Source organism: Oncorhynchus mykiss, chromosome 3 (genome assembly GCF_057628025.1).
Source record: "Oncorhynchus mykiss isolate SJ-2025 chromosome 3, ASM5762802v1, whole genome shotgun sequence".
Taxonomy (NCBI): Eukaryota; Metazoa; Chordata; class Actinopteri; order Salmoniformes; family Salmonidae; genus Oncorhynchus; species Oncorhynchus mykiss.
The window spans coordinates 65,050,651-65,077,158 of NC_143024.1; the positions used below are offsets into that span (position 1 = coordinate 65,050,651).

A 26,508-nucleotide genomic window follows, 5' to 3' on the forward strand; every position below is an offset into this window, starting at 1 on the left:
CAAGGGGGGATGTATTTGTGTGCCCTCATGGGGATGTAGTGAAAATAGAGATTAGATCTCTAATGAGTCTTGGATGATCAGTTGTGACCTTGTTGCAATGCTGCTGTTTAGCCCACACCCAACAGAAAGGGTGATAAGAAATCAATGGATATTATTGGAGTGTTGTAGTTCAGTGTCAGACCTTTGACCTTCAGTACACTTACACTATTTGTGCAAAATACTACCATATGCCCTCTTCCATCCATCAATTCCAACCTGATGGAAATCCCCCCCCCCTCTCTCTCTCAATGTTGCAGAGCTAAGACCATTAAGAACACAGTGTCAGTGAACCAAGAGCTGACAGCTGAGGAGTGGAAGAAGAAGTATGAGAAGGAGAAAGAGAAGACTAAAGGCTTGAAATACGTGATCCAGAAGCTTGAGACCGAGCTCAAACGCTGGAGGAAAGGTAACAAAGAAAGAGAGTAGAGGAGTGAAAGAGAGGGGGAGACAGAGAGAGGGGGGGGAGATAATGAGAGAGACAAGAGAATAGAGGATAGGAGAGGAGAGGAGAGGAGAGGAGAGGAGAGGAGAGGAGAGGAGAGGAGAAAAAAAAAACAAGAGAGGAGAGAGCGAAAAAAGAGACAGTGACAAAGACAGACAGTAGCTCGAGAAAAATGGAGAGAGAGAGGATAGGAAAGGAGAGAGAGCAAGAGAGAACAAAACGAAAATGGAGAAGCTGTGTAGCAATTATGGTTAAACCAGACTAGAATCCTGATAAGCGCATCTCGAATGCAAGGGCCTCCCAGTACATCGAAATCGGTATGATCATTTACACAAACCCACTGTCATTTATTTGACTGTGCTCCTAGTTACTCTACTACAGGAGCATCAGAGAGACTATAGATGTTTGCAGACATCTCCCAGCTACTCCTGGAATATGGAAGCTAAGGACTTCACTTGTATTCAGAGCTCATCGGGTTGTAGGGGATGTTGAACCATCATTGTTACTACTGAAACTCTGTTTTTATTTGATGAAATTGTTTTGATGAAAACCATGAAGAAGAACTCTGGATGACTCAGAGGAGGTTTGTTCATCGTTCAGACCCCTTCCCCTATTCCACATTTCTTATGTTCCAGCATTATTCTAAAATGTATTAAAATATATTTTTTCCTGATTAATCAACACACAAAACTCATAATGACAAAGTGAAAATAGGTTTTTAGAAATTGTTGCAAATGTATTAAAAACAAAAACAGAAATACCTTATTTACATAAGTATTCATAAGTAAGTAAGTATTCCTTTCCTATGAGACTCGAAATTGAGCTCAGGTGCATCCTGTTTCAATTGATCATCCTGATCATTCTTCAACTTGAATGAAGTCCACCTGTGGTAAATTCAGGCACACCCCTGTCTATATAAGGTCCCATAGTTGACAGTGCATGTCAGAGTAAAAACCAAGCCATAAGGTCGAAGGAATTGTGCGTAGAGCTCTGAGACAGGATTGTGTTGAGGCACAGATCTGGGGGAAGGGTAGCAAACCATTTTTGTAGCTTTTGAAGGTCCCCAAGAACACAGTGGCCTCCATCATTCTTAAATGGAAGTTTGGAACCACCAAGACTCTAGTTCCTAGAGCTGGTGCCCAGCCAAACTAAGTAATCGGGGGAGAAGGGCCTTGGTCAGGGAGGTGACCAAGAACCCAGTGGTTACTCTGACTGAGCTCCAGAGTTCCTCTGTGGAGATGGGAAAACCTTCCAGAAGGACAACTATCTCTGCAGCACTCCACCAATCAGGTCTTTATGGTAGAGTGGCCAGATGGAAGCCACTCCTTAGTAAAAGGCACATGGCAGCCCACTTGGAGTTTTCCAAAAGGCACCTAAAGGATTCAGACCATGAGAAACAAGATTCTCTGGTCTGATGAAACCAAGATTGAACTCTTTGGCCTGACTGCCAAGCGTCAAGTCTGGAGGAATCCTGGCACCTTCCCTATGGTGAAGCATGGTGGTGGCAGCATCATGTTGTGGGGATGTTTTTCAGCGGCAGGGACTCAAGATCGAGGGAAAGATGAATGGAGCAAAGTACAGAGATATCCTTGACGAAAACCTGCTCCAGAGCGCTCAGGACCTTAGACTGAGCATAGGTTCACGTTCCAACAGGACAATGACCCTACCCAAGAAGACTCAAGGCTGTAATCGTTGCCAAAGATGCTTCAGCAAAGTACTGAGTAAAGGGTCTGAAAACTTACGTAAATGTAATATTTCAGTTGTTTTTATTTTATTTATTGCTTTGCTTTGTCATTATGGGGTATTATTGTGTGTGGATTGATGAGGGGAAAAAACAATTTAATCAATTATAGAATAAGGCTGTAATGTAACTAAATGTGGAACAAGTCAAGGGGTCTGTATACTATCAGAATGCACTGTATGTGTAGAATAGGCTTCTCTAATGGGGTACGTTGGGGACTGAAGATGTTTACCAAAACCACTCATCCGTTCACTCATTCTGTTTCCAGTTCTGTCATTTATTCACTGCTTAGTTCTCCCTTTGCCCGGCTTTGTTTTTTCTAAATAAAACCTGTGTCAGAATAAATATCTTGTTGATGTTAGGATTTTGCCCAGCAGGCAATTTGACATCTTAGTTTGGGCTATGTTCTGAGTGAGTGACCTGGACAGAGGATGTTGTCTCTCAAAGGAATGGCCTTATTTAGATACAGTTTTCATCAAACGTATGTTCATCGTGAAATGCAATTCTGAATGCGATGTTTGCGTCCTCCACTCAGTACTCATGCAGCCACCTGCTGTGCCTATATGCCTCCTTTTTTACTTTTGTATTCATGAGATTGTGCAGATTGTGAATAATATTAGTAAGCACACATTATCTCCTATTTGCATTGCAAAATAATGCAAGCTGTAAGGCATCAACAGATTGTTGATACTCCCAAATGGGTTACATTGTATATCCCTGCAGCGTGTGAAGACCAGTATGGTCAGGGTTCTCCATTGTGGTGGTTAGAGAGATTTAATGTCACAATATTCTAGCTGTGTGTCACCTACCACAGTATACTGTATTAGCTGGCGGTGCGGACTGACGGTTGCCACGGCTACCCATCATTTCTTTACTGAAAGTGTATTCCTCTCTCTCTCCGAGATAAGATAACACATTCATGCGCTGCATTGTAGATTAGCCACAGCTACAAATGCCCAGACAGTCCTTGAAGATGGCAGAGTGCGGTCTGCCTCTGGATCTCTGAAGTAGAAGTCCCCCTCCCCCGAGCTCTGTCCGCTTATAACTCTACCCCCCCCCCCGTCCCTTTTCCACCTTATCTTAAAGTCTCCGCGAGAGCTGCCCAACACAGACTCATCCATCTTCCCCCCTTTCTGCTGTGAGAGGATTATCTCTGGGTGTGGTGATGTTTGGCTGGTCGGCACGGTCGGGGGCTAAGCCGCTCGCCTGGCTTCTGCCAGCGGGTATCAGCCTCATCACCTGTCACATTATTCATGTCCCATGTTTTATTTATTTATTTTTTATTTAACCTTTATTTAACTAGGCAAGTCAGTGAGGAACAAAAACCCGGACGATGCTGGGCCAATTGTGCGGCGCCCTATGGGACTCCCAATCACGGCCGGCTGTGATGCAGCCTGAATACAGCCTGGATACAGCCAATATCCCTGTCTCCTGTGGACATGGGTTTGTGCTGGGCTGTGTTCTGTTTATGCGATGGAACGAAAATAGTTACACAAAGATAATAGATATTATTCTCCTCTGAGCTAAGACGATTTCTGTACAGTTTGTTTGTTTCTCCCTCAGTCTCATGTTATGAATGTGATATTGACGTTTAGGCACATTTAGTGAGCTAAAATCTGTCAAAGCTGTCCATGCTTTCCCTCTCCATAACCCACAACTGTTTGGTTGAGGTCCATCACTCTAACCACTGCTCCCCCTCCCTCCCTCCCTCCCTCCCTCCCTCCCTCCCTCCCTCCCTCCCTCCCTCCCTCCCTCCCTCCCTCCCTCCCTCCCTCAACCAGGTGAGGCTGTTCCAGTGGAGGAACAGCTGAGCAGTAAGGAGAAGAAGAGCAACAGTGGTGACGCCATGGCCACGCCCATGATTGACACCATCGCCCCACCCCCTATCCCGCTATTGGACGAGGAGAAGACCCGATACGAGGGGCTCATCACCGATTTGTACCAGCAGCTGGATGACAAGGTGGGCGGGGCCAGAGAGGAATGAATGGGGCTTCCCAGTCTTAACGTTCACAGTTTCCGATAATGCAGAGAGCACATGAATGCAGCATGATGACTCACGGAGTGATGAGGGGTCATGGTCACGGATGACTGAAAATGGTCTGTGTCTGTGGTTAATTGAGGTGGGACAGTTTGTAGATTTTATGAACCACAAGATGGCTTTAATCATATGCAAATGCTATATAATCACATACATGCATAATTATGTGGAATTGTTGTAAATCTGGTTTAATGACCCAGACATTTACCTAATAAGGGGTGATTAGATTGATTATCCTCAGGTCATAAATCTCAAGTCAATTAACTGTTGGGAAAATAAACATTGGTGTGCACACAAATCCGCCTCACACTAGCAGCCATAGCCCTGCTTTAGCTACCCCCCCCCCCCCCCTGGATTACAGAGTCTTGGTCAATCCAAACCTGAATGCAACATTTTTGTATTGTATTTTTCTTCTTTCCTCCCATCTCAGGATGATGAGATCAACCAACACAGTCAGCTGGCAGAGAAGTTCAAAGAGCAGATGATCGATCAAGATGAGGTGAGCTTATCCAACACTATACAACACATCTCCTTCATCTGGATGAGGTGGGCTTATCCAACCCTATACAACCCATCTCCTTCATCTAGATGAGGTGGGCTTATCCAACCCTATACAACACATCTCCTTCATCTAGATGAGGTGGGCTTATCCAACCCTATACAACACATCTCCTTCATCTAGATGAGGTGGGCTTATCCAACCCTATACAACACATCTCCTTCATCTAGAGGAGGTGGGCTTATCCAACCCTATACAACACATCTCCTTCATCTGGATGAGGTGGGCTGATCCAACCCTATACAAATCAAAATGTATTTGTCACATACACATGGTTAGCAGATGTTGATGCGAGTATAGCGAAATGCTTGTGCTTCTAATTCCGACAATGCAGTAATAACCAACGAGTAATCTAACCTAACAATTCCACAACTACTACCTTATACACACAAGTGTAAAGGGATAAAGAATATGTACATAAAGATATATGAATGAGTGATGGTACAGAACGGCATAGGCAAGATGCAGTAGATGGTATCGAGTACAGTATATACATATACATATGAGATGAGTAATGTAGGGTATGTAAACATAAAAGTGGCATAGTTTAAAGTGGCTAGTGATACATGTATTACATAAAGATGGCAAGATGCAGTAGATGATATAGAGTACAGTATATACAGTGCCTTGCGAAAGTATTCGGCCCCCTTGAACTTTGTGACCTTTTGCCACATTTCAGGCTTCAAACATAAAGATATAAAACTGTATTTTTTTGTGAAGAATCAACAACAAGTGGGAAACAATCATGAAGTGGAACGACATTTATTGGATATTTCAAACTATTTTAACAAATCAAAAACTGAAAAATTGGCCGTGCAAAATTATTCAGCCCCTTTACTTTCAGTGCAGCAAACTCTCTCCAGAAGTTCAGTGAGGATCTCTGAATGATCCAATGTTGACCTAAATGACTAATGATGATAAATACAATCCACCTGTGTGTAATCAAGTCTCCGTATAAATGCACCTGCACTGTGATAGTCTCAGAGGTCCGTTAAAAGCGCAGAGAGCATCATGAAGAACAAGGAACACACCAGGCAGGTCCGAGATACTGTTGTGAAGAAGTTTAAAGCCGGATTTGGATACAAAAAGATTTCCCAAGCTTTAAACATCCCAAGGAGCACTGTGCAAGCGATAATATTGAAATGGAAGGAGTATCAGACCACTGCAAATCTACCAAGACCTGGCCGTCCCTCTAAACTTTCAGCTCATACAAGGAGAAGACTGATCAGAGATGCAGCCAAGAGGCCCATGATCACTCTGGATGAACTGCAGAGATCTACAGCTGAGGTGGGAGACTCTGTCCATAGGACAACAATCAGTCGTATATTGCACAAATCTGGCCTTTATGGAAGAGTGGCAAGAAGAAAGCCATTTCTTAAAGATATCCATAAAAAGTGTTGTTTAAAGTTTGCCACAAGCCACCTGGGAGACACACCAAACATGTGGAAGAAGGTGCTCTGGTCAGATATAACCAAAATTGAACTTTTTGGCAACAATGCAAAACGTTATGTTTGGCGTAAAAGCAACACAGCTGAACACACCATCCCCACTGTCAAACATGGTGGTGGCAGCATCATGGTTTGGGCCTGCTTTTCTTCAGCAGGGACAGGGAAGATGGTTAAAATTGATGGGAAGATGGATGGAGCCAAATACAGGACCATTCTGGAAGAAAACCTGATGGAGTCTGCAAAAGACCTGAGACTGGGACGGAGATTTGTCTTCCAACAAGACAATGATCCAAAACATAAAGCAAAATCTACAATGGAATGGTTCAAAAATAAACATATCCAGGTGTTAGAATGGCCAAGTCAAAGTCCAGACCTGAATCCAATCGAGAATCTGTGGAAAGAACTGAAAACTGCTGTTCACAAATGCTCTCCATCCAACCTCACTGAGCTCGAGCTGTTTTGCAAGGAGGAATGGGAAAAAATGTCAGTCTCTCGATGTGCAAAACTGATAGAGACATACCCCAAGCGACTTACAGCTGTAATCGCAGCAAAAGGTGGCGCTACAAAGTATTAACTTAAGGGGGCTGAATAATTTTGCACGCCCAATTTTTCAGTTTTTGATTTGTTAAAAAAGTTTGAAATATCCAATAAATGTCGTTCCATTTCATGATTGTGTCCCACTTGTTGTTGATTCTTCACAAAAAAATACAGTTTTATATCTTTATGTTTGAAGCCTGAAATGTGGCAAAAGGTCGCAAAGTTCAAGGGGGCCGAATACTTTCGCAAGGCACTGTACATATACATATGAGATGAGAGATGTAGGGTATGTAAACATTATAGTAAGTGACATTGTTTAAAGTGGCTAGTGATGCATTTTTTACATCAATTCCCATTATTAAAGTGAGCTGGTGTTGAATCAGTATGTTGGCAGCACCACTCGATGTTAGTGGTGGCTGTTTAACAGTCTGATGGCCTTGAGATAGAAGCACATCTCCTTCATCTAGGTGAGGTGTGCTTATCCAACCCTATACAACACATCTCCTTCATCTGGATGAGGTGAGCTTATCCAACCCTATACAACACATCTCCTTCATCAGGATGAGGTGAGCTTATCCAACCCTATACAACACATCTCCTTCATCTAGATGAGGTGGGCTTATCCAACCCTATACAACACAACTCCTTCATCTAGATGAGGTGGGCTTATCCAATCCTATACAACACATCTCCTTCATCTAGATGAGGTGGGCTTATCCAACCCTATACAACACATCTCCTTCATCAGGATGAGGTGAGCTTATCCAACCCTATACAACACATCTCCTTCATCTAGATGAGGTGGACTTATCCAACCCTATACAACACATCTCCTTCATCGGGATGAGGTGAGCTTATCCAACCCTATACAACACATATCCTGCATCTAGAGGAGGTGAGCTTATCCATCCCTATACAACACATCTCCTTCATCTAGATGAGGTGGACTTATCCAACCCTATACAACACATCTCCTTCATCTAGATGAGGTGAGCTTATCCAACCCTATACAACACATTTCCTTCATCTAGATGAGGTGAGCTTATCCAACCCTATACAACACATCTCTTTCATCAAGATGAGGTGAGCTTATCCAACCCTATACAACACATTTCCTTCATCTAGATGAGGTGAGCTTATCCAACCCTATACAACACATCTCTTTCATCAAGATGAGGTGAGCTTATCCAACCCTATACAACACATCTCCTTCATCTAGATGAGGTGAGCTTATCCATCCCTATACAACACATCTCCTTCATCTAGATGAGGTGGACTTATCCAACCCTATACAACACATCTCCTTCATCTAGATGAGGTGAGCTTATCCAACCCTATACAACACATCTCTTTCATCAAGATGAGGTGAGCTTATCCAACCCTATACAACACATATCCTGCATCTAGAGGAGGTGAGCTTATCCATCCCTATACAACACATCTCCTTCATCTAGATGAGGTGGACTTATCCAACCCTATACAACACATCTCCTTCATCTAGATGAGGTGAGCTTATCCAACCCTATACAACACATTTCCTTCATCTAGATGAGGTGAGCTTATCCAACCCTATACAACACATCTCTTTCATCAAGATGAGGTGAGCTTATCCAACCCTATACAACACATTTCCTTCATCTAGATGAGGTGAGCTTATCCAACCCTATACAACACATCTCTTTCATCAAGATGAGGTGAGCTTATCCAACCCTATACAACACATCTCCTTCATCTAGATGAGGTGAGCTTATCCATCCCTATACAACACATCTCCTTCATCTAGATGAGGTGGACTTATCCAACCCTATACAACACATCTCCTTCATCTAGATGAGGTGAGCTTATCCAACCCTATACAACACATCTCTTTCATCAAGATGAGGTGAGCTTATCCAACCCTATACAACACATTTCCTTCATCTAGATGAGGTGAGCTTATCCAACCCTATACAACACATCTCTTTCATCAAGATGAGGTGAGCTTATCCAACCCTATACAGTACATCTCCTTCATCTATATTCCTTAGTCTCGTAGATTGACATGCTATAACTTGATAAAAGGGAAGGTATTCATCAACTTGAATTAGTGCAATGAGCAAAGGAGTATGTTTTTTACACTCATAAACAGAGTGCATAACTTGAATTTGTGTTTATTGCCATCTAGTGGTGACATATGGATCTGCATTTGATATACACTGAGTATTCCAACCATTAGGAACCCCTTCCTAATATTGAGTTGCCCCCCCCCCCCCCCCCCCTCCCCATTTTAACCTCAGAACAGCCTCAATTTGTCGAGTCATGAACTCTACAAGGTGTCGAAAGCGTTCCACAGTGATGCTGGTCCATGTTGATTCCAATGCTTCCCACATTTGTGTCAAGTTGGCTGGATGTCTTTTGGGTGGTGGACCATTCTTGATACACACATGAAACTGTTGAACGTGAAAAACCAAGCAGCGCTGCAGTTCTTGACACAAACCGGTGGCACCTACTACCAGACCCAGTTCAAAGGCACTTACATGTTTTGTCTTGTCCATTCACCCTCTGAATGGCACATATACACAATCCATGTCTCAATTGTCTCAAGGCTTAAAAATCCTTCTTTAACCCGTCTCCTCCCCTTCATCTACACAGATTGAAGTGGATTTAACAAGTGACATCAATAAGGGATCATAGTGAGGCCTCCCGGGTGGCGCAGTGGCAGCCAGTCATGTTAACTACCCTGGATACCACGAAATTGGGGTGAAAAAAGGGGTAAAATATTTTTTTAAATAAGATAGCTTTGAGCTGGATTCACTTGCGCCACCCGCCAGCCAGTCATGGAAAGGGTTCTTTTTTTGTATACTCAATGTACATTTTGTAGACCTTTGTTTCATCACACACATTGCATGCTATGCAAATTCTGTAGTAGTAAGGACTCAGTGTCAGCTGCCTACTCTGTGAGTCATATCAGATACAAGTATTCTTTCCTTAGTGGTTTTTAAAGAAGCAATTATAGAAAGGGATTTGAATAAGAAAGACATTGCCATGGTAACACGTCCATTACGCTCTAGGCAAATAGTCAAGGGTTTGAAGGCTGGAGCAGGGCACAATCTAACTGCTGAGAGAAACAATTGCTTTAATGCCATTCTGTCATCTTGTCCACCTCCTGTGAAGTGCATTTGTGCTTTCATTTTGGGATGTGGATTTACAATACCTCGTCTTGTGCCAGAGACTGTAAGATGCTTCTATCCTGGTGTTATATTTGGGGGGTCTAAGCACTGTGCTGGAAACGTATTATTTGATTGAATTTAGCGTGTGTGTGTATGTGTGTGTGTGTGTGTGTATATATATATATATACATATATACTCACATATATATATACTCATATATATATATACACACACACACACACACACACACTCATATATATATATATATATATATATATATATATATATATATATATATATATATATATATATATATATATATATATACTCATCTCACCTGCCCGTCCATCCAGCTGCTGGTTTCGGCCCGTAAGGACTATGAGAAGCTGCAGGAGGACCTGTCCAGGCTGCAGAGGGAGAACGAGGCGGCCAAAGAGGAGGTGAAGGAGGTGCTGCAGGCCCTGGAGGAGCTGGCTGTTAACTACGACCACAAGAGCCAGGAAGTGGAGAACAAGAACCGCTCCAACACCCAGCTCAGTGAGGAACTCAACCACAAGAGCGTGAGTCATATTGGGAGGAAGATCCCTCCCCTCTGAACACACTAACCCTTTACAGTAGCAATCATCATCAAAATTGTTCAAAGATTTTTAGAACAGTTGTAATGAACGCAACAGTTGTATAATGGATGAAGACACTCCAAACGTTTAGAATATTTTAAACAAACAGAGTTGCTACGGATACAGAGTTTCCCCAGGCTAAAAATACATATATTTCTGCACATTTACAGGATTTCTTTTTACGTAGCGGAGTGCCCAACTCCACTGCCTAAGTTGCGGTGGTGCTGAGTGCTCCGTTGCCGCTAGCCCTTTCTTGCCTATGTCTGACTGGTGTAGCCTACAAACATTTAAAAAACAAATCCATCAGATATTGACTGAATTATTGCTCATACAACATTTTACTGGCATGGACAGAAAATGAATGAAGATCAGGTATGACATTTATTGTCAGCATTTTCTTAGAATGTGGGGAGAAACGACAGGCACAGGAAAAAGTATGAAAGAGTGGCAGGAGTGAAATGAAAGCAATCAATCCAGCGAGATGGAAGTGATTTTTCACCCTCAAACACAGGAAATAGGAAAAGACAGATCCTCAGGTGGGCGGGGCATCCGCGTTGCTACAGATCTCAAAGGACTGGATATGTACATCTCAGGAACTATTGCTTTCACCTACCCAGTTGTCTCAGATCCGTGAAGGAGAGTGAACAAGGGCAGAGGGGAGGGAACATTCCTGGAATGAAACTCAGACAATTTCTCTAGCATTCCTCTGCCCTGTTCAAAACATATTCTAGAATATAGATTATGACTGGACTGTGATGGTAAAATGTGTGTGCGTTTCAGACCACTCTGGAGGGGGTGCAGAGGGAGCTGTCCAGTCTACAGGAGCTCAGCAGTCACCATAAGAAGAGAGCAGCAGAGATCCTCAGTCTACTGCTCCGAGACCTCAGTGAGATAGGAGGCATCATCGGCACCAGTGACCTCAAATCTGTAAGGACACACATTATACAAACATATTACACACTTACACTCATACACACATATACATGTACACACTCTGTCATTGAGACACACTACCTGTTACAAACAGTTTTCCATACAAGCACATATTTCATACACTATCTCACTCACTCCTGATCTCTCTCTGCTCCTCAGATGATGGAGGTGAATGAGGTCATCGAGGAGGAGTTCACCATGGCCCGTCTTTACATCAGCAAGATGAAGTCGGAGGTCAAGTCTCTGGTGAACCGCAGCAAACAGCTGGAGAGCTCCCTTGTCGACACCTCCCGCAAGATGCAGGCCAATGAGAAGGAGCTGGCCTCCTGTCAGTTACTCATCTCCCAGGTAACCAGGAAGTGGATTTAACATCATTTTCTATATACTGTATATAAAAAAAACTGTCCACTCTCATTGCCCTTCAAGACTTGTTGAATATGTTCCTTTCTTCAGTTAACTATTCTGTTCATGCAGCTTGTTTGGAAAGTGAGGTAGTAGCTAGGTTTCAATCCAATTGGCGACAGATTTTCATGCAAATATATTTTTTAATCTGCATAAAAACAATATGCGCATTTTCTCACCAGAGATGTGTTTCCATCAAAATGACTTGTTGCAGATAAAAAGGCTGTGCGTGATGACGTAGTGCACACAAAATACCTTATGCGGTTAAATTCCCATGTAGCAAATAAAAAATACAAGTTAAATGGGTTTCCTTCGCATTTTCAACTCTACTGATGGTTTTCTCACAAAAAATGTTGCGTTATATAGCGAATGTGCCCACTCTGGTATTGGCACGTGTGCTATCTGAGCGCTGTTGGCTAGATTGCACATAGAGCCTACTTGATGAGGACAAAAGAGCGAGATTCTTTTTATTTGTCAGACGACAGCCAAGCATTGATCATCATGTCACCAGAACATGACCCTCGATATTTATTGGAAAGGAGCATCAAGCTCATCATCTTGCACATTCACCACCCTATGAAGTTAATCATAATTTATTTCATCTGTAGCCTTATAAACGGCATGGTTTCCTGTTGAGTCTTAGTGGGAGGACCACACAACATGTCATCGCGTGACTCGAGGTTTACTTCCATACGATGATTATTACAGTATATCAATACTTGCGCATAAAAACGTTTTCACCAACATTTTCACCGACAATAATTCATTTTACAGACACAAATATATGTTAGACACCCTGTCTAGCGTGTAATGTTTTGTACAAATTCGGAAAGTTTACCGAAAAATGTTCTTGTTTCCATCAGACCTGTCATGACATTTTTTTTATCCGACATACCCTTCACCTGCATTAGAAAATTGGATGGAAACCTGGTTAAAGAAAATATTATTTTGCACTGTTATTAACCCCGTCCCTGCCTGATGGTGTGTGTACTCCATGCAGCACCAGGCTAAGATCAAGTCTCTGACAGACTACATGCAGAACATGGAGCAGAAGAAGAGGCAGCTGGAGGAGAGCCAGGACTCCCTGATGGAAGAGCTACACGCACTACATGCACAGGGTGAGACACTCAGACACCAACACAAACATGCCTGTCACCAATCAGTCCATCACACAAAGGGAAAAAAAACTCTGTCTCTTGTTTTTTCATTTTTCATCTACACAGAGAAAATGAAAGAGGTACATGTGATGGATAAGCAGAAGGAGCACCTGACCAAACTGCAGGATGCAGTGGAGATGAAGGTTAAGACCTCTCTATTTCTCTCATCACTCCCTCTCTCATCTCTCCCATTTTTGTTGCACCCCCCCGCTCTCTTTCAGGTTCTTGTGAAAGGTAAATAAAATCAACGAACTTTGACCCTTGACCCTGTGTTCCTTTCTGCACTCTGTAGAAAACCCTAGAGGAGCAGATGGAGAACCACAGAGAGGTGCATCAGAAGCAGCTGTCTCGCCTGCGGGATGAGATCGACCACAAGCAGAGGGTCCTGGACGAGCTCAAGGAGTAACATCCTTTTTATTTATTTCAGTTACAGGTCTTTTTTTAAAGTCCCATTTCAGGTAGTAAACATAGTCCCATGCGATAATGACAGTATGTACAGTGTAGCATTGATTTATACTATACTGAATAGTGACCACTGTGCACTCCCCCTAGTCTGAACCAGGGGCTGCAGCTGGAACAGAGCAAGCTGCGGTCAGACAATGACAAACTGAAGGCCGAGGAGCTGGAGAAGGACGAGCAACTGCAGAAGCTTGTGTAAGTCTGTCTATTACACTATCTACCACAGCTCTGTTCTGTTCTCCTGAGACGTGTGTGTAGCATGGTTATAACATGGTCATAACATGTTTGTAACATGAAATGAATCGCTAAGCCCTGAACACCATATGTCCTCTCTTTCTCTCTGCTGTAGCTTCTTGAATGAGAAGAGAGAGCAGGCCAAGGAGGACCTGAAGGGGCTGGAAGAAACTGTGGTGAGTGGATGGAGTTATTATAGCGTCCGTCTCAGGTGTTGATTGATGTTAAACTCATTGACCATGAGATGTATCAATTCCACCAGGCCAAGGAGCTTCAGACCCTGCACAACCTGCGCAGGCTTTTCATCCAAGAGCTCACCTCCCGCGTCAGCATGGTAAGTACAGGAAGGATAGGTTATTGGGGGAGATATCTCCTTAAGGCTCAGCTGGAATGTTTCCACTCTGTAAACCTTCACATATGCACTCATTTGTGGGCTTACTGTATGCCTTTACATCCACCTTTTCTGCTAACAACTAACAAGGCTGTTGCCGTTGTTTGGTGAGGTGTTATTGGTTACGAAGCCCAGAAGGCGAAGGCAACAACAAAACAAGTTGACTTTAGGAACCAGTTTCCCACCCTATGTACCATATACTGTAAATGTCAGCAGTTGTGGTGCGTACCACCACACCACCAGTCACGAGTCATGACCCAGTCAAATTCCCTCTTGGTCACGGTAATCCCACCCAAAACTGTGCAAATGAATGGAGTTGATGGGTAGCCTACCGAACTTGCTAATGGCCCTCGCTAATGGCCTGGTACTCGGCACTATATTGTCCCTCTAATCATTCGCTGAACACTTCCTGATTTAATTTGAGTAATCGGAATAATGAGGACAAATGGTGATGGGGTAGAGCTCCAGGTCCGAAATGGACATAGGAAAGCTCCGGACCCAAAATGCGTGAATACATTTTTAAAACACGTTCCCGAAATGACCTAAAGAACAACCGGTCTGATCCGAGTGAGGGAAGCAGCAGAAAAGGCAATTGTTTTGTTACTTTATTAAACCGGAGTGATGGAGAAAGGGAGAGAGAGAGAGACACAGAGCTAGCAGCTGTAGGTTAGGGAGCGGAGGACATGCTGTGTGTTAATGTGTGAGTGTGAGTAAGACACTGGAGGCTCGGAGCACCTGAGCAGAGACATGGAGGGAGAGACCGCAACTGCTGTTACCTCGTGCTAAACTATCTTCTTGCTAGTTATTTATTATCCCATTAGATTATATAGTATATCGTATAGTACCTGTCTTGACTGCATCAAACTGAGAGACGCTAGCTAACTATGCTAATTGAGGCTAGCCATAGCATTACTGCTCTTCTCACTGTCCTACAGTTAGCCTACACATAACAACAACTTGGCCATCATAGCCTTTCTTTCTCATTTCACTTTTAATACTGTCATTTTAATTCCATCTTCCATTGATTACATATCCCCTAACTTGCTTGCCACACAAGCAGAGCAGCAATGCAATTGTCTCTGTCTTCGCAGGAAGCGCAAGGATCAGAGCGCATTCCTTTTTTGCAACTTTTTCCAAATCATCAATATAGAGTCGCATCATGCAGCGCATATGTTTTGATTTCTAAGACATTCCCAGATATATAGGTCTATTGCAACTATATAAATAGTGGATTTTATTGTGATGGTGTAGGCTATGTTAAATAGATTTATTAAACTTAGTAACATGTAGATGTTTTAAAGCCGTGCATCAGCAGCTTCTATGCAAAGAAGCCCGGAGATGCTAAACATGTTTGTGTTAATTAACAGTTAATTACCTTGAGACCGGCAGTCATTTGCCACTTACCGTCTGACACAATTTTGTGACCGCCACAGCCCTATGTGTGATGTCACTTCCCTGTTTCTGTCCAATCAGAGTGCAGAGATGGATAATGAGGAGGCTGGGGGCAGTCTGGCTCAGAGACAGAGGATCACCTTCCTGGAGAACAACCTGGAGCAGCTCACCAAGGTCCACAAACAGGTAGGAATCACACACACACACACACACACACACACACGCACAACTACAAATCCTCCTCTTCCCCGTCTCTCCTCTCCAGTTGGTGCGTGATAACGCCGACCTGCGCTGTGAGCTGCCCAAGCTGGAGAAACGTCTGCGGGCTACGGCTGAGAGAGTCAAGGCCTTGGAAACAGCCCTGAGGGAGGCCAAAGAGAGTGCCATGAGGGACCGCAAACGCTACCTGCAGGAGGTGGACCGCATCAAAGAGGCCATGCTCTCCAAGAATGCCTCCAGGAGGGGGCACTCTGCACAAATAGGTGAGAGACAGTGGTACACAGTAGAGAATGTTGGGAGAAGTTGCCTCCTACATGTGTCTCAGGGAGCATCATGTTTCATACTGTATCCAGTGATAAATTATTTCCAGGTAACTCCAATTTAGCTGACATATCTCTGTATTAATATATCTGTGTGTGTGTTGTACAGGAAATTGTATGAAAAGTTTCACATCAGTGTCTCGCCCCTTCTCTCTCTGTAGCTAAGCCCATCCGTGCAGGACATCAGCAGCAGTCCACATCCACTCCCTCAGCGGGTCATTCCATCCGTGGAGGCTCTATCCGCGGGGGTGGAGGGGTGTCCAGCCCTCACCACCACCGCCACCCGGCCTCTCCATCACCCTACCGCCAGCAGCAGCAGCAGCAGCAGCAGCAGCAGCAGCGCAGCAAATAAAGCACAGGTTAGTACAGGACACATTGTCATTAGTCATTGATCAATTCACGAGTCGTCTTATTTTCATCATTCTGTATGGGAAAATCAAGTGTTTTGTGGGAATATATGTACGATTTTAGTGCTTAGTTTGAGGTCCGACAAGTGGATATGCCTTGCGACTGCTCCAGAACGCTGAGTTCTCTTCTCTCTGATGGACTCCAATGACTTTTCCTACTTCCCACACTGCTCTATTTTTAACCTTACAGCCATTCCTTTACAATTTATTCACATCTGAATTGAAACAATACAGCTGTTGAATGCTTGATTCAGCCAAATCACATCTTAGAGGAATTGCCCATGGTAACCCTGAGCCCAGCTGTGTGGCCGTTTCTCTTTTTGTCACGCGTTTAGCATGACTTAATCACATTGGACTAATTGGTGATGGGGTCTGGTATTGGCCCACTCTGGTGCTGTTGTCCTTTGAGAAGATTAATGACAGCCAGGAAACCAGCCATTAATTAATGAAGTCTCAAAAGCTTTAATTCAGGCTTTAATCAGCCCTGAGAGAACTCTGGGAATCACTTGAGGTTTACAGAGAAAGCCAAAGGCCTCAATGACATCTGTGTTGGGGCCAATATCTAGGTCAGGACCAAAGCATTCACTCTATTCTAGAAACTAGTACACAAGACCTGCATCTTAAAGAGCATTAGGGTCCCTAGGAAAGTGTTTCCGAGGCCCTTTAGCCTCTACATTTCAAATGTAAAGTTCAATATTGGTCCTCAAGGGGGCAGCACATATGTATATAAAATCAGAGCTTTGTGTTTTTTGTCCCTTTCATGACCTCATGTTAGCTGAATACATCACCAATCTAACACTATTACCTCACACTTACAATGCGCACTAGGCAATCAAACCATAAACAATCTCTTTCTCAGTCTCTCCCTGAGTCTTTCTCTCTTTTTTTTCACAGCTGCAGGTGGAAGCTGGATTTTCCAGCTGGATGTACAGACCAGATCTCCTCTCCCTTTAGGACCGGACCCCACTCCAGGACTGTCTGGGATATTCTCTTCCCCCATGGACCTTGCTATCTCTCTCTCTAACCACTGGGACCAATCCTCCTCTCCTTCTCTCACCACTCTGCCTTTACTGGGACTCCAGACTCCTCATTCCTGAAAAAAACACACTCTGGCTCATATCTTTATTAATAGGTCTCCTATCCTCATGGTCAAGAGGAAAGAGAGGCTCCGTAATGTTGAACAAGTGTTTTTCATCTTTCGCCTTCTTGAATCTCTCTCACTCTGCCTCTGTTTCTGGTGCTCTATCGATATGCCTCTCTCTCTCTCTCTCTCTCTCTCTCTCTCTCTCGCTCTCTCGCTCTCCCTCTCTCTCTCAGACTGAAATGTGTAATGAGCTCCTTCCTATATGTTGTTGAGGGTGATGTCTCTCTGGTGCTTGTTCAGTGTTGTATCTTGTGAAACAGGCTGGTTTTCCTTGAAGATAAATTATGAGAAAAGGGTGGTTTAGAGGGTAACATTGAATATGGTTGTTTAGGGGTTTCCGTCTAACACCAATACCCTCAGAAACAATAGAAGGGACACGGATGTTGTTAAGGATGAACGTATGGAGACACAGTTAGTATTCTAGTGTGTTTTAGAACCCACATAGTGTTTTTTTTTTATGAATGTTTAAGATCACCTTTAAAAGTAGTGGTTTTGAAAGTAGCACTCTGTTTTGTACTGAATTTAGTTGATTTAATGATTATTATTTGCGCAACTTTGATGAAGATATCTGCTATTTATTTTACACATTTTATTTATGCAACATTGATGTTAGTTATTTGAACATGTGCTTTGACAATATCACACACTACTGAAGTCACGTGAAGATGCTATGGTCATACTTTACTAATCTACTCTGCTTGAGATGCATATTGTTAAGATACAGATCAACTTTCTTATTGTAAACATTTCTAAATCAGAGTATGTATCCCAAGCCACAGTAACAACCTTTTAAGACAGCATTGGAGCAGATTGTTGAGACGGAACTTTGAATTTCCTGCAAGTATTTTCTATATTCTTGGTTTCGGGGCATTGAGTCTTTTCATTTGTGTTACATGCAGACCAAATCGAAATACATTAATGAGGTGCTATGAAGCCAAAACTGACGGATCGTACAGTTTATGAACATTTCCAAGAAATGTGAGGAATTAGACCTAAAAGATATATAGGTATTTTGTAATGCCTAACATGGTTATTATACCGTATTTCCTTCCTTTGCTGGGTTTCGTTTTTTGCTGCTTTAGACTGAATGTCTCACATGCCAGGTTGTTATTTTAAAAGAAGGTGTATCGTCAATTATCTTTTATAAATGAAGGTGGAGAAAAAGAGGGTTGAATACCTGTGGTAATCTGAAGTTGAAGAGATGATGAGATGTGTGATTGGTTGTTTCCCCACTGCAATGATGCTGATCAGCCCATCAGTAGATCTGGCAGTGTATGGGCTCGTCGGAACTGAAGTGTTTGAGTTCTAGGGTTTATCAGGGATTTCATGTTTGGTCTTTCTGGATTTACTCTCTCCACTCTAAAGAAGTAACACAATCAGAATGGTTTACAAATTATATAAGGTTGTCATTGGTCTGGGATCTTGAGTATTTCCTACATGTCACTTGTCTACTTGTGGTCCACCTGTATTCATGGTGCTAAAGGATATTCAGACTAATGTTTTTGTATATATCTGCTCTCTGTCGTATATCAAATCAAGTGCTTTTCGACTGCCTCTTTCATTCTAGTTCACAAAGTCTAAATAAGTGTTTTTTCTCAACTTCGTATGAGGTAAGGAAAAAAATTAAGTCACATTTCACATGGTTCGTAAACAACAAGTGTAGACTAACAGTGAAATGCTTACTTACGGGTCATTTTCCAACAATGCAGAGTTAAAGATAAAGATTCAATGTTTTTTTTATTATAATGTCTAAATACACAGTGAATAATGAGTTATGCTGTTGTGAAATGTGTTCTATTAAGGTGTCTTGGAACAGGGTCTTGCATTCGTTCACCTCTCATACTGGTTTCCTGTTGAAAGTCATGCATTCATTTACTTACGCATATGAATGACCCCTCCTTAAGGTATTATCATGATGACTGAAGGATGACTGTTGGCGTCTGTAAAATTCCTGAGCTGAATGTCATTTCCTGTTTTAAATGTAATTTATCTTATCGCTTCTCTCTCGCTCTCTCTCTTTCTCTTCTCTCCATCTGTCGCTCTTGCTTCTGAAGTGTCTTTGGTCACCGTTAGTAACTCTTAGTCTGAAACATTTGCAAAGAAAGCGCTTGTGAGTCAACTATCAATGAGGTTTATGGGACAAGAGACAATGTTGTTCAGACAACGGTTTTCATAAGTTAAAGAGAAACTCTTGACATAAATCATATTTAGCCATTTGTCTCATCATACGCCATATGTTCACCACAAGATGTATCTCTGTCCTGTACCTAATAGGCTACCACACTGTTCTGTTCGGACAAAATAGTGCTGTTGATGATGACTGCATGGTGTAAGATAGCAATTTCAGATGTCAAGATTCATTAAAATAAAGACAGATAAAACTGAACAAGTCTGGTGTTAGCCAACATAATAGCCTATTTCTTTCCCTTTACTTATTTAAATAGGCCTACATTATAATCTTGGATCCATAGACTGAACACTTTGTTTCAAACACAATAAAAATATGAAAATAATCTAGATCAATATGTTGTTGTTTTTCTTCTGGGAAATTATGTCATTTTTTAAACAGCTATGATGAACAATTTGTGTGGGGGTGTGCGGGGGTGCCCACGCAAGATTCCCATATCCACTTCTCCTCGAGAGGGAAACTTCACCTGCCCTTCAACCCCGCCCTCCGGTTGGCTTCCCCGCCTCTTCCCGGGTCCCGCTGCGTCTGCTGCCCTGTCAACCACTCCGAGACGAGGCAACATGGGTCATACACCGAAGTTTTAGGCGACGAAAAAGATAACTACCTCACCATTTTCAACTAAATCCAGAAAGAAACTGACCAAACATTGCCATAGGTAAGTCAATTGCACGGTTACACGGTTTTGCAATGGAGGAAGGCGCAATAAGTGATTGATAGTGTAGGCTACAGATTTTTGCATAGCCTAATTCATAGGTTACATCTAGCCATTATTGTAAGTATTGCCGAAAACGTAATAATAATCATTCATCGAATATGGAAATATTCATAGTAGTGGTAAATGGTGGGGTTTATTTTTTTCTGCTTCTATCGGCGCAAATCTTGTTATCGATGGCAACGTAGTAGTCCATTGTCGTGAACTGTTGTCCATTCAGCAGACAGCTGTTGGTGACATGTTTAACCATCGAACAAAGGCCATTGTATTGGTCCATTCAAAATGTGTGCGGAACACTCATGCCCAATAGTTTCCAATGGTTGAGCCATAGGAGAAACAATGGACATCTAAGTGTCTGTACTGTGTACTCTTAACTATGGGGTACTGGTAACTGAGGAACAGAAATGTTTATGTTGTGTCACTCACTGCCCGTAACTGTGGTCCAAACCACAACACAGATCATTTGATCATTCAACTTAGAGATTTCATCACTAAGTATGATCCAGAATTATGTAAAACGATATGCATTTAGCCCCATAATGTTTTGAGTACAGTAGCTGAGCCTACAATTGAATCTTTTTTTGTTTGTTTTTGTAGTGGTCAGGAAACCACACACCCAGCCACTTATAGCCCTCCCTCTCTCTCCATTAATGTTCAGCTATGACAGTTGCAGTGCCACATAAGGCTAGCCTGTTTGTGTGTGTCCTGCCGGCCCAGGGATCCACTGCTGACCTCTGTCTCAATCTGTCACTCAGGGCCTAGCCAGGGCCACACAGCTTCCAGGAAAAAGAAATGCACAACCAACAGAAATGTATTGCCATTGGCAGTTTCCCAGTCCCCAGTTTCTATTTATATCTAATTATTTACATCTATAATTTAGTCCAAGCAACTACCTCTTCCCCTACTGTATTTATTTATTTATTTTGCTCCTTTGCATCTCATTATTCGTATTTCTACTTTGCACATTCTTCCACTGCAAATCTACCATTCCAGTGTTTTACTTGCTATATTGTATTTACTTCGCCACCATGGCCTTTTTTTTGCCTTTTCCCCCCTTAACTCACCTCATTTGCTCACATCGTATATAGACTTATTTTTCTACTGTATTATTGACTATATGTTTGTTTTACTCCATGTGTAACTCTGTGTTGTTGTATGTGTCGAACTGCTTTGCTTTATCTTGGCCAGGTCGCAATTGTAAATGAGAACTTGTTCTCAACTTGCCTTCCTGGTTAAATAAAGGTGAAAATGTAGGTTACGTCATTGTCATTAAACACACAAAATATTTGAAATATGATAACAAGGACATCATTTTGAATGAAATCTAAGCTACCCATAAAGCATCACTAACCAGAGGGTACTTACTTTTGGTTGACTTTGTCAGGACAGGTGGTTCTCAGCGTGGTCCCATACACACCAACTGCTGCCACTAGTCCACCAGTGCACAACCAAAACAAGTTAAAAACAGACTGCCTATCTTCAAGTCAAGGCTCCATACTTGTACAAGTCTGGTGCTCGGTGTGTGGGAAAAGTAGGGGGGCATGGTGCTGGCATTTGTATTATGCCTTTAAATCCCAATTCTTCCAGACTAGCCCTAATTTAAGCTACATCTCTCATTCTAGCAATGCGCCAACTTGATACTGCAACCTATGCAGGATTATGTTAGGCTTCTCTCTTTCTCTCTGTCCTTGTCATCCTGTTATCTTTCTCTCTTCCTTTATCAATGCACCCAGCAGCCCCATTTCTTCCACTGTGGCCGTCTTCCATTTTCTTAATTTTTTTCTCTTTCTCTACCCATCTCAAACTTGTCAGCCCCTCTATCAGTTGTGTCCCTCTTCCCTCTGTCTCCTGCCATCAGTCATTTTCCAGGGTAGTCAAGAGTGAAACCGAGCCCTCCTCCCCCTTCTTATCATGTCTGTCTGTGTGTTTGTCTGTCAGTCTGCTGTCAGGACAGTGGGAGATCACAGGGGAATTGGGTGATGAGCTGTTTGAAGTGGTGCCCTGTTCTTGAGGAGGGCCTCGGCTGATGATGGCCTTAGAGTGGAAAAGGCAGAGAAGAATCCATCCATATGTGTCTGTTTGACTGGTTTCATCAAGGGCCCTCTCCAGTAAGATATAATAGAGTTTCTAAATAAAAGGATGAACTTGGGTTACCTGGGTAGTAGGGCTGCACAATTCATCTAATTCACATCAAAATCGCAATATTGACCTGTGCATTATCCATATAGCAAGAGATCCATATCACATGCAATATTTTGAAATGCAACTCAGCCTTGTGTAACATCTGTAGTTAACTCCGTCTTGTCAGTTTTCAGCCTGTTCTGTTAAAATGCAGTCTACAGATTGTACCAAACAAGAACAATGCTGTTTTTTCCCCACTTTGTTTCTTAATATAAATCATTCTATTTCTATGGTTCCAGTTCACACAAGTGTTTTGATCTATATCGCAAGTCAAATCGCAATAGTTGGTTAAAACATAAATAATCACTGATATCATGTAGCCTACTGCTGCAACACAGAGATAAGTGTTGCAACCCTGAGCTCTGGTATTGCTCAAACAGTGCTGCTGCACAATGTTTAAAGTTTGACTATCGTTTAATTTATTGGGCGCCGGTCCTTGGCAGTAAGATCTAGCTCACAGACTTTTGGGTCAGTGTGTTTATAGTCAAGGAGAAGCACTTGTGAAGACATACTACTGCTATTGCTGTGGATAGATAGCACAAGTTGTGTTTTTTATTATTGGATTACGACTCAGTCAGAACATATCTGATAAGGACCCATCTGATATTAAGCATGGGTAATAACGTTTTTTACCATATGACACCATCTTTTGCCACATTCTGAGTCCTGATCTCAATCTTGAAAGTATACTTTTTTTTTTGTCTTTTCAGAAAAACAGTAAATAAGTTCAATTCCTGGTTTCAAAGAAAGATACCGAAATATTACATCCATCAACTTAAAAAATAATATATATATATGTGTGATGTACAATAGAATCAACTAAATGTGCCTGTTATCAACAGTAACTAAATGTGCCTGTTATCAACAGTAACTAAATGTGCCTGTTATCAACAGTAACTAAATGTGGCTCCAAGCACATGTGTTCCTTTTGTTAGTTGCCAGTTTGTTGCAGAAGGTTCTTCATTAAATCATTTGGATACTGGCCAAGGTTTTAAGTTGCTTTTTGGTGTTTTTCTCCCTCTGTGTCGTATAACTGACTTCATCAAGGCCGACCCAACTCGAGGCAATTACACAGGAATCTGAGACTGGTCACACACTACCAATTAACTTTTTATCACTCTGCTGAAAAGAGGGGGCCTTGTTCACTGGCCTGCTTTGATTCAGCAGCCACTTTCCCCCCCATGAAAAGAGAGGAGAGAGGGAAGGAGACAGATGGATAGACAGAGTGAGAGAGGGATGGATGGTGGTGGGGTAAGACGACCAGGTAGATGGCAAGAAGAAAGGTGGAGAGGGAAAAATGAGTCTTCTCAGTTCTCATTGTTTTCTCAGTTTTTCATCACCCTCCAAATAAACCACTGCAACAAACCTACTGTTATAAGCACTAATAAAAAAGCTACATATTATATAATTGGATGACAAGATGGAAACGGTTTTGTTCAGAAGGCGTTTAGATAAACTCCCCTGCAGCTAGGATTTAACCTTAGTGAAAAATTCCAACAGGAGCTAAGTGAGAACATAGCATTACATGAATGTCATATGATTATTATACGGGAAGACTCCATATGTTGTGAATGCAATGACTTCAAGGCTTTGAGGTATAGGGTCTTAATATAGACATATAAAAAAAGTCAACCTTCAGGCTATAGTACACCTCCATCACGTGTCATCTGAGCGCCATGTCATTATGTCATGCAGCCTCCCTACCGGTTTATGTCATTGACAAGATGAGGACAGGCTATCATTGTGTGTAAGGAGAGATTGATGGACGTCACCTACTCAGGCTTCCCCCCCCATACTTAAACAGAGTTACCTCAAGAAATCTGCCTTGCTGTGGAGTCTTGAGAAATTCCCAGTTGAATTAAATGCATGAGATCATGTACAATATTTCCCCATTATTTTCATTGGACTGGTTGTTTTCCAACACATGGTGTCAAAATAAATAATGCCCATGGAATGCCCCATGATTGAAAAAGGGGAGTGTCAGTTGTTCCTTGGAGGCTAGTCTTCTGATTGAAGGGGCAGGTGAAAACCTATGACCCAGAACCACAAGGGATGGTACCTGCACTAATAAGGCCTGGTCTGAGGCACCTGCCCTTTCCCCGTGTTATTTTCATGATTTTAGGATGGATGATGGGGGTTGATGTCCCAGGTCCAGAGGTTATGTATGACCCAAAGACAAACAGGTTGCCACAGTGACTGATAAGAGTTGCTTATGAACATTGGCAGATTGCCATTGTGTCCTACCTGAGGATAACTTGGAATTCATAAGGTTATCTTGAATCAACATTTAAACTAGGTAGGGTGAGGCAGAAAGAGTGGTGGGAGAGATTTGTCTGTAAACAAGAGCATTTCATTAAGGTACAATTTTCACATCTCTGTGTTCTTGCAGTACTGACTTCTGAATACTTAATCAACTCTGTCATGGATTTATTTCCTTTTCGAAGTGGTAGGCGCTCTCTAGTTAGTCTCCGAGGTGGTGAATCACACATGTGGTGTGGACAGACCTCATTGCCATAAACAGAACACCCAAGTCTTCATTTCTAACCCTGTCCCAAATGAAGAGTTACGAACATGCTGATCTTAATGTTGGCACCTGTGACCAGAAAGGGATTTGCCCAGGCCAAAGATGAATGGTTAAAGCAATGGTTCCTTTTTGGACTGCTGAGTTAAGGGAGAGCCTTACGCAGGGCATTGTGTGATTTAATCTCTGCCATGGGACATGTCTTAATAAACAGAAACTGGCACTGCCCCATAGAATGTTCAGGCAGGCTGCACCACCGGCTCTGCACTCAGGTGACATATCTGAAACCATGGGAGAAGAAGGGATTACTATATTCAACCTCGCTGGATAAAACTTCCAGGCATCTCTATTCAATTACCTTGGCCCAAGGCCCAGGTGGGACAGCTAAAGGAGTTTAATTTAATCTTAACCTGACAAGAGAACTCCGGGATAGGACCCAATCTCTCATCATCTCTACAGATTAGATCTCCAAGGAGCAAGGTCGACAAAGGCACAGGCAGACTAACTGGCCTGTTCTGGCCTGCTCTGGTTCTATTGATTCCACTGTAGGTTCGGGGAAGGAATTGTGTCTCGTTAATTAAAACGATCGAAGACCCTCGACCGTTAAGGAGAAGCCCTCAAAGCTTTAATGAAGATAATCGCCAAGTTGAATGGTCCAATTATACAGCCTATTAAACCAGGTTTCACAACAACAAAAAAAGTGAAAGTGACTCCATCCAATTGTATAGTTCCTCATGGTACTGAGTGAGTCACTGCACATGAAATGTTTATATTTTGGTGTGACTGTCGAGTTTGACAAAGGATTTTATGTTTAATCTACACTTTAATTACATTTTGGCCTGTTTCCGCCAGTGCCCCTAAAACCGATGAGAGAAGACAGGAGAAGTAGGCACGTAGTGACCCAGTTCAGAGCAAGTTAGAGGTGGCACATTGAAAAGCTATAAAACCGAATTGTTTCACTGTCAAACTGTATTTCCCAGCTCTACCTGCGTCCTCCCCCAGCTACAAGAAGCCTTTTGTCCATGAATAAAGTGCCTTCTATTGGAAAACACCTGCAATTCCAGGCTCACCTTTTTCATTGAGACTCAGTATCTGATGTTTGAAAGACTGCTTTGTCCTCCTGAGGACCTTTTATGCTACCTATATAAGCAAAGCTTAAGCCTAATATAATTCGGCTTTGTCATGTTTTTAAAAATAATTTTAAACTCTTAAACCCTGGATTTTTACAGTTTTTTATGTTTGCCAGTTAACAGTTCATGGGGTCAACTGGCTTAGAC

At 42.4% G+C, this 26,508-nt stretch overlaps 2 protein-coding genes across 2 annotated transcripts in view; both read left to right on the top strand.

Moving 5' to 3' along the window:
* kif5c (kinesin family member 5C) overlaps nucleotides 1–20,011 on the top strand; it is a 35,306-nt gene extending 15,295 nt beyond the window's left edge. The window contains exons 11-26 of the mRNA XM_036974574.2: nucleotides 297–445; nucleotides 4,004–4,182; nucleotides 4,691–4,759; nucleotides 10,308–10,514; nucleotides 11,352–11,498; nucleotides 11,664–11,852; nucleotides 12,907–13,024; nucleotides 13,130–13,206; nucleotides 13,356–13,465; nucleotides 13,616–13,717; nucleotides 13,872–13,932; nucleotides 14,019–14,090; nucleotides 15,621–15,725; nucleotides 15,805–16,021; nucleotides 16,240–16,437; nucleotides 17,380–20,011. Of these exons, the coding sequence (XP_036830469.2) occupies nucleotides 297–445; nucleotides 4,004–4,182; nucleotides 4,691–4,759; nucleotides 10,308–10,514; nucleotides 11,352–11,498; nucleotides 11,664–11,852; nucleotides 12,907–13,024; nucleotides 13,130–13,206; nucleotides 13,356–13,465; nucleotides 13,616–13,717; nucleotides 13,872–13,932; nucleotides 14,019–14,090; nucleotides 15,621–15,725; nucleotides 15,805–16,021; nucleotides 16,240–16,430 (1,993 nt within the window). The 3' untranslated portion in view covers nucleotides 16,431–16,437; nucleotides 17,380–20,011. The remainder of the gene's footprint in view (nucleotides 1–296; nucleotides 446–4,003; nucleotides 4,183–4,690; nucleotides 4,760–10,307; nucleotides 10,515–11,351; nucleotides 11,499–11,663; nucleotides 11,853–12,906; nucleotides 13,025–13,129; nucleotides 13,207–13,355; nucleotides 13,466–13,615; nucleotides 13,718–13,871; nucleotides 13,933–14,018; nucleotides 14,091–15,620; nucleotides 15,726–15,804; nucleotides 16,022–16,239; nucleotides 16,438–17,379) is intronic.
* A 298-nt stretch (nucleotides 20,012–20,309) lies between these two features.
* LOC110520190 (ly6/PLAUR domain-containing protein 6B) overlaps nucleotides 20,310–26,508 on the top strand; it is a 46,424-nt gene continuing 40,225 nt past the window's right edge. The window contains exon 1 of the mRNA XM_021597339.3: nucleotides 20,310–20,472. The gene's annotated coding sequence lies outside the window, so the exon portion shown is untranslated. The remainder of the gene's footprint in view (nucleotides 20,473–26,508) is intronic.